The sequence below is a fragment of the Episyrphus balteatus genome, chromosome 1 (genome assembly GCF_945859705.1).
Source record: "Episyrphus balteatus chromosome 1, idEpiBalt1.1, whole genome shotgun sequence".
NCBI classification, from domain to species: domain Eukaryota; kingdom Metazoa; phylum Arthropoda; class Insecta; order Diptera; family Syrphidae; genus Episyrphus; species Episyrphus balteatus.
In genome coordinates, this window is record NC_079134.1 from 4,675,329 (window position 1) to 4,687,969 (window position 12,641).

General features: G+C 31.7%; 1 protein-coding gene across 2 annotated transcripts; it reads right to left on the minus strand.

Annotated features, from left to right (window-relative positions):
* Positions 1-5,163: 5,163 nt before the first annotated feature.
* LOC129905320 (la protein homolog) lies at positions 5,164-10,144 on the minus strand. Of its 2 annotated transcripts, none has more exons than XM_055980774.1 (4): positions 9,995-10,144; positions 9,224-9,903; positions 5,451-5,768; positions 5,164-5,376 (listed from the first exon to the last, which is right to left on the minus strand). In XM_055980774.1, exons 2-4 carry the CDS (start codon positions 9,878-9,880, stop codon positions 5,182-5,184), a joined length of 1,170 nt encoding a protein of 389 aa, XP_055836749.1. In that variant the 5' UTR covers positions 9,881-9,903; positions 9,995-10,144; the 3' UTR covers positions 5,164-5,181. The 2 variants fall into 2 exon arrangements, with proteins under 2 accessions (XP_055836749.1, XP_055836750.1); XM_055980775.1 differs by having other exon boundaries at positions 9,991-10,130.
* Between the last annotated feature and the right edge of the window lie 2,497 nt (positions 10,145-12,641).

Below are 12,641 nucleotides of genomic sequence, written 5' to 3' on the forward strand. Positions count from 1 at the left end.
TCTTTTAACTTAAAAAAACAAGTGAAAACTAAATAGCTTCATATTTGAAGGAAAACCAACTTTTTACTCCAACATCTTTATAAAAAAGACGACTAGTTGCAATCTATTATATGGCATGCATTGGTGCTTCACTCCTGCATATCGGTTAACTATTTGTGCAATGAATGTGGCAATATAAACCTAAAACAAACTCATGCACCATCTCACCTACCAGGGTATGCCATCTCACCCACCCTAGAGGGGGAGATGGTTTTTTTTAAGCTTTTTTGCTTTATTAATTTAAAAATATAAACTAAAAATATAAAATTCTGTAAAACATAATTATACGTTGTATATTGAATATAGAACATTTTTGCGTTGTTAGAAATATGAAATGTGGTTTACTTTGAAAAATATGCCGAAAACAAAAAAGGTATGCCATCTCACCCGCTTTTACCCTACAGTAAAAAAACAAAAGGTCAAACTTCAATCATGAATCTCCTCAATATTTTACCATTAATTTCATCATCAAAATATGACACAAAATTATTTTACCAAAATAAATTTCTAACAGTTTTATTGTATTGCCAATGCTAATTTATATTGGGTCCATATGTGAAAAATTGATACTCTTTGTTATTAGAAAAACTTAGTTCTTGAAATAAAGTAAAAAATCGGAGTCTCATTTTAACCCTTCAACAAAATTCAAGGTAGTTTGATTTTGTACATGCTCTTTATTTGTCAAATTTTTTTGAAAATTTTTCAAATTTTTTGTTGTAAAATTCAATCGTAGAAAAAAATGGCGGATATAGCCCTAAATAGATTGTGATTAGGCATTTGTGGTAGGCAATTTCAATTGAAACCTTTTCAAGCTTAATCTGAAATAATCAATATTTTAAAATAATTCGAATAATAGATTTTTTTAAGCTTTTTTGATTGAACTTAAACAATAAGAATGAGAAATAGATTGTACTTTTCTGAAAAAAAAAATCAGAAAGAAGTAAATTTATTAACCGCTAAAAAAGTTTATCATTAACATTAACATTAAGATACATAAGCTATGTTTTCTTTAATTCACGAGGCCTACATATCATCATAAACGAATCATTGTTTACATACTGTTTTTGAATTTTTATTTTTATATATTTTTTTTTTTAATTTAATTTTATATCCTAAACACCAAGGTAAGTAAAGAATAAAATTTCTCGTGGATTGATCTCAAACAAAAAAGTTATGGAATATAAATAAATTATAATCAACTTCTTCCTATTCTATTAAGAACAAAGATATATAGTTCTAGTACCAACACACTTAAAAGTATTCACAAAAGCACAGAAAATATTTAATTAAAATATAAATAAAATTACTATATATACACATATTTTATTCAAATAACTAACTAATTGCATACAAGAAAAACAAAAACAAAACAAAAAAAAAAAAATCAAATAAAAAAACTATGTAGAATATTTATGTATATTTTATTTTAATAAAATTAAATATTTAATGATGAAACAAATATGACTTTAAAATTAATCTTTACAGATTGATTTATCAAATTTAAAATTAACAACAACAAGAAAAAAAGAAGAAGAATATCATTAAAATTTGTTATTATATTGTTACATGACAAAGTTATAATATAAAATAATGTTCAAGTTCAAGAGTTGATATAATAAATTTAAAATTAAAACTAACTTCCATGTAAAATATGAAAACAAAATAAACAAATGAAATCAAAAATTCGTTTTTGAATTGAAAAATTGAACAGGTCATTATAAAATAATTATATTATTAAATATATTTTAAAGTTCAAATTAGTTTTTCTTATTTTGAATAATTTTTACATTAAATTTTAATAAACAAAAAAAAAAGAAAATATAGATACAATATGATAGAATTATTTTTTAGAAAAAAATCAAAATGTAATATTTTGTTGTATATACAAATACATATTATAAAAATTACCTATTATATTTAACAAAGAAATAAAAAAAGAAAAACAATTATTCAGGTATTAAAAATGTTTGTTGTTGTTTTAGTGACTCAGAGAAATAAGGAATGGTATGAACAAATATCGTGAACGTTTAAAATCGTATAAACTACTTTGTAAGAATGTTCATTGTAGAGTGGAGCGTTTTTGGACTTTTCTTTCAGATCACTGCGTGCAACTCATGGTTTATGCCTTGTGCTCTTCTGAACATATTCTGGTACTTTTTTTTTATTCGACAATGGAAAAATAAAAATCGGGAAGTCTCTGAAGATTGCTCGTAATTCACGAAAATCGATATTTTATGAGGCGTTAGAACCCATCTGAATTGACTTAATCTTTTTCATTTCACTACCAACTGCTCATTACTTATTCTGAGTGGTCTCTAGAACCAGATCTGATCCTCTATTTTGAGTCGTTGAAAAAACGAAATCGGGAATGCTCCGAAAAATGCACATTTCGCAAAAATTCAGATTTTTTAAATTGTATAAAATCCCAACCAGAACAAATTTCTTTTACCACTTGTTTGTATTTGCTATATTTGTTAGAACCTATTTGAACCTTATAACCTATGGAGCACTCAAACTGAGAACTTTTCTGTAATAATGACGTCGTTTATGGGGGATTTAAGAAAATGCTACTTTGACATCCCCTGACCAATTTCAATAGAATTTTAAATTCTAATACTACACTTAAAAACTTCGTTAATAATTTTATTTTTATATAAAACACTAAACTTTGTAACTGCATTTAATTTATGTCGATATCTTATTTCAATCCTTAGATAATTGACATTTAGGTGTTTCCATAATTCTTCCCAACAATGGATATAAAAACCTTAATGCAAAATTTGGTTCCACAACCATATTTTTTAAGGGTTTTTCGGTAGTAAGTTAGCAACTGTTATAATAGTATGGGTTGACAAATGAAAAACAGGTATAACTTTTTTCAGAGACGTCAGATTGCCTTGATTTTAGATTTTTTGGAATCATCATAAATAAATACCTTGACTTCATGTATCATATGTGTATATAATACCATTGTCTATTTTTGCTAATTTTGAAAATCTCCATTTCGCGCTTTGATCTTGAAAATCGCGACTTGCGGACATGAGACTTTTCTAGACTTTTAAGGTATGTTATAGAATGCCAAAACGAAGGTATTGAGCAAAAAAAAATTCTATTAGCATTCATTCCGAGGTTAAACCCTTATTTGACTGGATTACTCTTGTTTTCATTTATTTGAAAACAACTACATATACAAAAAGTCAACAGTTTTAACATTTTCAGATCAAAAAACATGTTTTGAGAAAGTTTTTAAAAAATATAGAGCTATTCGCGTTTTCCAAAATGGCAGATTTCGCCAGTTGCGTCCCGAAAACAATAGGACTTAAGCTTTTCTAATACACCTCTTTCAGATTTGAAAAATCCAGCCGTCCTGTATTTCGTTCCACAAAATGCCTGTTTTTTTACTAATTTTTCTGTGCTACCATGTTACGAATTTGAACTTAACATGAAAAAAGTGATTCCTCTTGATTGGAGTGGGATATAAATATTCAGATAGGAACTAAATTTAATGAATAAGAAACCAAAGTCATCTTAACTCGATAAGATACCTTACGTTTTCAGTCTAGAACTATCTAAAAAAATACATCTTTGAAGAGAGGTAGGTATGGAACAAAGGTTAGTTATCTTTATAAGTTTTTTTTTTGCAATAGGAAAAAGTGTTACGCATACGCCACAGTAACCGTTTTCAATTAAAATTAAAATAATAATAAAACCACTGCTTTTAAACATACCCTTCAAGTCAAAAGAAAAAAAAAACAATTACCAAGAAAAACAATCGTTACTGTCGAAGAGAAGGATGCCTTTTAAATTCGACTAATGGCGCTTACAATACAACGCACCGCGAAGACCCATCATTAAATTATCAAGACTAGACTACCAAGGGCTATGAAAGTCATGAGAAATCACGCCCATGACAGTTGAACCATTGAATGTGGCTTCCAGGAATCTTAAAACATTACACTAACTTCTACAAGCACCTTAGAATTTTCAACACAAACATAGAATTACAAAACTTGCCAGTGAATATAGTGAACATGGACGTAAGATAATTTCCGTTCTCATTTCTAATCGCACTCTGAATCGAATATTTGTTTCGATCTTCAAAATTCTAAACGGTATTGAAGTCCGCGTTTCTAGACCTATTCAGCTTGCGGTTGATATATTAAAACAGACATGTGATTACACAAGTTCGAACTATGGGCACCTGCTAAGTACCACTGACAACATTCGGCCCTAGCGAAGTATCCGTCGGAGTGGAAAATTCTCCGATTTCATACGAATCTTTCTTCGATTTGTGCTTCCGACAGGGGGTCTATTACGTAATACGAAACGAGCTGCAAGTCAGCGATACTAAAGTAAACGATAGTCAAGACGAAGAGCGATTATGTAAAACGAGAAAGTCGCAGTCGTTTGGCCAAACTAAACCAAAACAAATATTTTTTTGTAGGCTCACATGAATTCTACCAGCAAACGCAATAATATTATGACAGCTAAACGAAAACGAAAGTTAAACGATAGGTAAATGTCAGTCGTAAAGATTAACGAGTATCGTTGAAGTAAAACGATTATCGTAAAACGTAGTCGCATTTCAACGAAAACGAAGTAGTAGTTTCAACGATAATCGTTTTACAAAAAGGGCCCCAGGTAAAAACTCTCGATTCGTATGAAATCGAATAAATTTCCGCTCCGACGGATACCTCGCTAGGGCCGATTATTGGTAAGCTGAGAGGAAAAAAACACGGAATTCAACTTTTTTTCGTTTTAATTTTTTTTATTCCGGGTGGGTTGCTTCCATAAATCCTCGTAAAATACTAATTTAAAAAAAAAATAAACCATCCAAATCATTTGCTTTATAAAAACCCCAAATGAAAAACTATTCTTTAATTGTTGTAAAATTCTATTCAATAGATTGTATTTTTATTCACTTTTTTTTTCTTGTATATAATACATAGATATATTATGTAGCAAACACAGTCAATACGTAAGAGTTTTAAGAGGAGCAAAAAGTTAAAAAGCTTATTTTGTTATTTTTTTTCATTATTTATCTTTTTTTGGTTAAGAAAAATAAATATAAAAAAACACTTTTTCCCTTTATGTTAATTTAAACCAAATTAAAATAATTTTAAAAAAAATTAAACTCGATATTTAATCCTTATTTTTCTTATGTCTGGGTTCATCACGTTCGTTTCCACCACGACGCTTACGATTGAAACCTCCTTTGTGTCGACTTTGTGTATTCCTTCGAGATTTCATTTGGTCAATAGCTTTAGCAAGGAATTCTTTTTCCTCTTCCTCAGTCAAGGTGCGAAGTGTTAGTTCAGTTGAGTCGGATAACTTCAGCTAGAAAAAGAATACAAATAAATAAGAAGTTTAACAGGGTGTTTTTTTAATGTATTATTTATATCTTAACAAACCTTCTTGTCTTCGACCTTTTCAAGGAAAGCTGCTGCTGAATTCTCACTGTGTAGACGAATGTGTCCTTCTTTATCGGCTTTACTGTAATCAATATAAGCAACATCGGCTTCGAGAGCTTCGAGGGCTGATCGAATGAGTTCGCGAGTTGTAGCATCGGTAGCACCTTCGAAGAAAAGCACTGTTCCCTTTGGCAGTTGGAATTTGTCTTCTTCTTTTTTCTCTTTTTTGCCTTTCTTGGACTTGTTGCGTTCCTCCTTCTTCTCTTCGTAATAGACTTCTTGCCATTTTCGAATGAGGTCATTTTCTTTGAATTGAACCTAGAAATAAAGATTCTCATTAGAATATTATTTTTCAGAATGTAATGAGTTGTGATTCCGATTTGTCAGAGATTAAATAAAATAGTTTTTGCACTACCTACATTTGGGAGATTTGTTATTTTTTTGTGGAATTTTACCAGTCCAAAAATTCTGATGTCAACAAAAAAAAATGCACAGTAATAAGTCTTTCCTTTGAATGAGCATTGCTTCCAATGCTCAAAGAATTAAAAAAAAAATCAACACAAACTTCTAAAAAGATGTTCAATTTTTTTTGAAACGAAAGTGAAATGAATAAAGCTCACATGAAGTTGCAAGCAAATACATTCATAACCTAAATGCAAGTCATACAACGCTAAGTGGCAATAAATGGCAACACCTAATAATGTTTTTCTATTTCAAAGTGTTATGTTGAAATTGCTGTTTTTTCTTTTGTTTCCATTTTATAGCCTTAAAAGCCTATACAAAAAAGTTATTTAACAATCCTACTGAGAATTGTCGTCAACTTTGTAAAACCAACACTTCTCAGACTCAGTAAGCTTGAAGACGCACTCAAATTGACAAATAAGCACACAAATTCTGATAAGGGGGTGCGACTTTGTTATTTATATTAACATGCGAAACGAATTTCACTAAAACTGCATTTAATCGAAAACATTTAAGATATGGGGTGAACAAGCTACCAAATTCTGAAAGCCCTAGTTCCATAATTCGTTTTGACCTTCATTTTTGGGATACTATATAATATATCAAATTATGCATTCGTACAAAAGAAAAGCCGAGATAACAACCAGACATGTTATTAGGATGATAGAGATTGCAAAAAAAGCGGGTCTCATCTGTCTGTCAGTTTATACATATGTATAAGGAGCTACAGCCTAAACGGAAGGACTGATTTGCATCAAAGTGTGTTTTTTTTTTCAATTAATTTTTTTTAAAATGGCTCCAACTATTTTGTTAAAAATAATTCAAATGAAAGTTTTTGCACAAGTTCTACCTTTTAATAAAATTTTCTTCGAAAATCATTATTAATTGTACCTGCCATATAACATTTTTTAAATCTGGGGTCGAATCACGGCATACGTTCGTTAAGAATGGTCGCTATGTGTCCCTATTTTTTTCTACTGATTAAATAGAGACAGCAATAGTCAAAATGATAACGTATTGATCGTAATAGTGTGTCGTGATTCGACTCCTGATTTTGATAATAAAAATGGTATAAGATTTTAAAACAAAATTATTGAGTTGTAATCGAAAATATTCCAGTCAAAACGTATTGAGGCTCAAACAAAAGTGGAAATTTCAATGGTTCACTTTGTGGGCTGTTGCGACAAATATGAGAAATTACCAACAAAAATGCATTTTTGTATGTTTTTTTTTTAAGTGATCTCTTTCCGCAAAATAAAATTAGAGACAAACACTAAAACACAAAAAAAATGTTTTGTACATTGCTAAGTCTGCAAAAACCTAAAAAAGCAACTTGAAAAAACGTACTTGTATAGGAATTGTTCTATCTCCAATTTTGGGTTCATAGTTTTAAAAAATATTTAAAAATAGTATGCACCTACTAATGAGGTAAACTTGTATATTTTATTCAAGAGAAAAGAACAAACTTTATAAACTTTAAAGTAGCTTTAAAATTAAGATTTTCAATCATTAGTCGAATATAGCATTTACACAAAAAGAAGCTGTTGTTTATTTTCAAAACATGATAAGTCCACTTTTTTTCAAAATTCGTTTTTTTGACTAAATTTGTACTCCAGGGATAACCACGTCTGTCTTCAAAATATGAAGTATCTACTCCAACTATATCAGATTTTACAGCTACGCGAAATATTTTTTTAGTATCAAAAACAGAATAACTCCCGGACTTATCATCTTTTGAAAATAAACAACAGCTTCTTTTTGTGTAAATGCTATATTCGACTAATGATTGAAAATCTTAAGTTTAAAGCTACTTTAAAGTTAAATAAGTAGTCCGGACATTGTATTTTAATCTGAAATACAATTGTTTGATAGACTGGGGCTAAAAGCAAAATTGTATATCCATTTTAAAACTAATTTCACATCCGTTTATTTTCAAAGTATGATAAGTCCAAAAGCGTTTTTATTTTTTATCTTTTGAACTATCGCTCCAAAAATTAAAAACGAAACGGTATTTTGTAGCTAGGCAAGAGTTCTACAGAATATATTTTTTATAAATTTTGCTACGCATATCAAAAGAAAATAGAACGTTTTTTTCTTCTCCTAAAAAAATAAAAATCATGGACTTATCATGTTTTGCAAATAAATGATTCAATTTTGCTTTACGGCGACGAAATGTAAATGTATAATGAGTCTCTTTCTTGACTTGATTGTCACTTTTCGAAAGATTGAAGAATGTAGAAATACTTTTTTTTATCAAGCAGAGTACATTTGTCTATTCTTCCCATTCCGGCATAGAATATGCCATTTTTGGTAGAGTAAAGTCGGGTATTGTGGTATACATATATTATTATTGTGTTATACAATTTTATATGTGGTATACAATATTATGTATTTAATGAGGGTCTTCATTTTTTAAGGCCGTGTGTGAATTGCGTTAAATAGTTAACACCGTGTAAAATTTTTGACACTATTGAGGTGAACAAAAAAATTTCAGCTGTATGGCTTATTGTTTAATATTTTTCTCTGCCTCTTTTGTGCCATAAAACTCCTTTTTAATAAAAAAAAAAAAAAAAAAAAAAAACAAACCCATCTGCAAAAAAAATTTAACTCAAATTTAACCAGGTCCCAAATTTAACCAGAGCCCAATAAATTTTTAACACCTCAATAGTGTCAAAAATTTTACACGGTGTTAACTATTCAACGCAATTCACACACGGCCTAAATAACCAATAAAGATGTTTTTATTTGTTTTTATTAAGAATGAAAGAAAAAACAACAGAAGATTAAAAATTACTTGTGTTTTGTTAAATTTAAGATAAAATATTAATTTCATTGTTGGCATATTCTAAACGAGTTTACTATACCACATTAGAGTACCTATTGTAAGTATACCACATTTGCGGAAACAGTGATATTGTACAAAAAATTTATAAAAATATATTCAAAGTTAGATTTGAACCAAACTCATATCGAAATCACGTAAATCAATAGCAAACTAATCTACTTAATAAATACATTTTTGTAAATATTTCTTTTTAAACGCTTCGGAATGCATTTTGTAAAGCTTCCAAAAAAGGCCACGTAACCGTTTATAAAGATTTATCAATTTTTTGAAAAGTATGGAATATTTTCGTGATTTTGAGTATGCATTTTTCGTTACACAAAAGTTGTCACCTATTGCTTTAAAAGACGTCTTTCTTAAAAAAAAAAAACAATGTGAACCACATTTCCCGCCTATACCACATTACCAGAACTTACTCGTTACTCTACCTTAATTAATTTTCAAATAAAAAAAAAACACATCAATTTACCTTTTCCTTGGTGATAAACTCTTCAGCTTGTTCCTTCTTGACAAATGTAACGAATACACTGCCCTTGAATTTGTACGTCTTGGATGGTTTATCCAAATACTTTCTCATCGAAATGTTTGCTACTTTCTCGAACGGACTAAAGAATTCCAAAATATCAGCCATTTCAATGTCCACCGGGAAACCTTTAGCATAAACAGTGCGGTCCATTATTTCCTTACGCTTCTCTTCGTTATGCTCTGGAATTGGTCGCTCCGGATGGCGACGGATATTCTTCTTGTCCTCGCTAATCTCGACAAGTCCTTCATCGGATTTATGCAGAGCATCGACAATAACATCGATATCGGTTGTCAGAGCTGCCAATCGCTTGAAAGTCAACAAAACATCGAATGGCACCCAACCGTCTTCGTTCTTCGAGATCTGCTCGAGAAGGAATTTGTCGCGATGTAAATTGGCATCACCGAAGTAGTATTCTACTTGGCGGATGATTTTTCCCTCCAACGTGGATGCGTTGTTGCCGTTGGTGGCTTCTTTTTCGGGTGAAGATTCGGCGGAGAGTTCTTTTTTGGCCTCGTTGGTGGCGGATTCTTCTTCAGAAGTTGGTTCTTTGACAGTTTCTTCAACTGGAACTTCTTGGGGTTTGTCTGCAACGTCAGTCATGTTGTGTGTGTTTGGTGTTTTTTCTGTGAGTGAGGTTAGGTTTTGTTGAATTAAATGGCGCTTTGTAATTGGGTGATGGAATTAACAATTTTGATGGAAATTTGAGTTACTTACTATTTTTAGATGGAAATTAAACAATATGAAAGTTTAATTTGAATGAAATTCAAGCTGAAACACGTGTTTGTTGTATTTTTTCGATGCAAGCACGTTAGAAGGGCCGCCGGCGGTGATGTCAAACAAAATTGAAAGAAAAAATCGAAGAATGAAGAATGTCATTTGGTTGGATGATATGATGAAGTTTTTTGTAATCGATTAATTTTTTTATCGATAACAGTAATGATTGCATTCAGGGTGGAATTTGTTGTTCAGGAACGGAGATACATGAATTTGGATTAAAGGCTTGGCCACACCGGAGGGTATACGGGTAGAGGTAACGGTACTTGTATGAAAAAAATTCCAAACTGACATATCAACGTTCAGATGTGGAATTTTTTTCATACAAATATCGTTACCGCTACCCGTACCGCTACCGCATACCCTCCGGTGTGGCCAAGCCTTAAGCCTGGTACGCTGCTCGCGCTAAATTTTAGCTGAAGCCTAGTACGCTTTTCGCTCTAAATTTTAGCTCCCATACAAATTATCGAAAAATTTTAGCCGAGCTAAAGGCTTGGCCACACTGGAGGGTATGCGGTAGAGGTACAGGTAGCGGTGAGGGTACTTGTATGAAAAAAATTCAAAACTGACACATCAACGTTCAGGTGTGGAATTTTTTTAGTACAAATATCGTTACCGCTATACCGCATACCCTCCGGTGTGGCCAAGCCTTAAAATGAGTCCCATACAAATTATCGATAACTTGTTTGGGAATTTTATCTTGGCTAATTTAAGGCTTGGCCACACCGGAGGGTATGCGGTAGAGGTACGGGTAGCGGTAACGATCTTTGTATGAAAAAAATTCCACATCTGAACGTTGATATGTCAGTTTGGAATTTTTTTCATACAAGTACCGTTACCTCTACCCGTACCGCTACCGCATACCCTCCGGTGTGGCCAAGCCTTTAAGGCTTGGCCACACCGGAGGGTATGCGGTATAGCGGTAACGATATTTGTATTAAAAAAATTCCACACCCGAACGTTGATGTGTCAGTTTGGAATTTTTTCCATACAAATACCCGTACCGTTACCTGTACCTCTACCGCGTACCCTCCGGTGTGGCCAAGCCTTTAGCGCGAGCAGCGTACCAGGCTTGAGATAAAATTCCCATATAAGTTATCGATAACATGTATGGGATCCATTTTATCTCGGCTAAAAATTTTCGATAATTTGTATGGGAGCTAAAATTTAGCGCGAGCAACGTACCAGGCTTTAGCAGCTTATTTTCACTAGAGCCCAAATGAGATAATTTCGCAAATTATCTCATTTCGAATGTCAAATGGCATAGAACAAAAATTAATTTTTAATTTGAACTGACCTGATATGCGAAATTATTTCATTTTTGGGCTGTAGTGAAAACAGGCTATAAATCCTAGTACGCAGTTGAAGCGAAGCAAAAAACTTCCAATTAAAAATTAAGGCCGTGTGCGAATTGCGTTAAAATCTTGGTTAAAATATGACGTCTGGTTAAAATTTGACACTAGCATGGTGAATAAAATGGGTTAAAATTTACCCAGCTGCGGAGCAGGGTAAAATTTGACACTAGTGGTTAAAATTTGACGTTTCTCAAGATAGAAAGATCAAGATAGATTTGAAATTATTTTTGTTATAATGCGTTGATATTTTAAGAAATGTTAAAAGTATTAATACAAAGTACTTCCTCAAATTAATATTCATCTTGAAAAATTGAAAATCTACTAATTGTTTGTTTGTTTTTTATTTTTTATAATTCTATTTTGTTGGCAGCTGGTGAACTACGAATTAAGCCTGGTACGCTGCTCACGCTAAATTTTAGCCAAGATAAAATTCCCATACAAGTTATCGATAATTTGTATGGGATCCATTTTAAGCCTGGTACGCTGCTCGCGCTAAATTTTAGCTCCCATACAAATTATCGAACATTTTTAGCCGAGATAAAATGGATCCCATACAAGTTATCGATAACTTGTATGGGAATTTTATCTCAGCTAAAATTTAGCGCGAGCAGCGTACCAGGCTTTAGCTCAGATAAAATTTTTCGATAATTTGTATGGGAGCTAAAATTTAGCGCGAGCAGCGTACCAGGCTTTAGTGTTAAAAGAGTGAATTAATAAATTTCTTTTTGATCAAGCCTGGTACGCTGCTCGCGCTAAATTTTAGCTCCCATACAAATTATCGAAAATTTTTAGCCGAGATAAAATGGATCCCATACAAGTTATCGATAACTTGTATGGGAATTTTATCTCAAGCCCAGTACGCAGATCGCGCTAAACTAAATTTTATCTCGACAATTTTTATCTCTACACGCGTTCGCTAAAAGCCAAGATAAATTTAAATTTAAAAATAACGGCTGAATCACAGTTTCATTTACTTATACCAGCTTAAGCCCAGTACGCAGATCGCGCTAAACTAAATTTTATCTCGACAATTTTTATCTCTACACGCGTTCGCTAAAAGCCAAGATAAATTTAAATTTAAAAATAACGGCTGAATCACAGTTTCATTTACTTATACCAGCTTACATTCAATATTACATTACATATTTTTTTACCTGCAGAATACCTTTTTTACGCTCTCATTTTGTTTTATTCCTCTTCTTTTAAGGCTTGGCCACACAGGAGGGTATGCG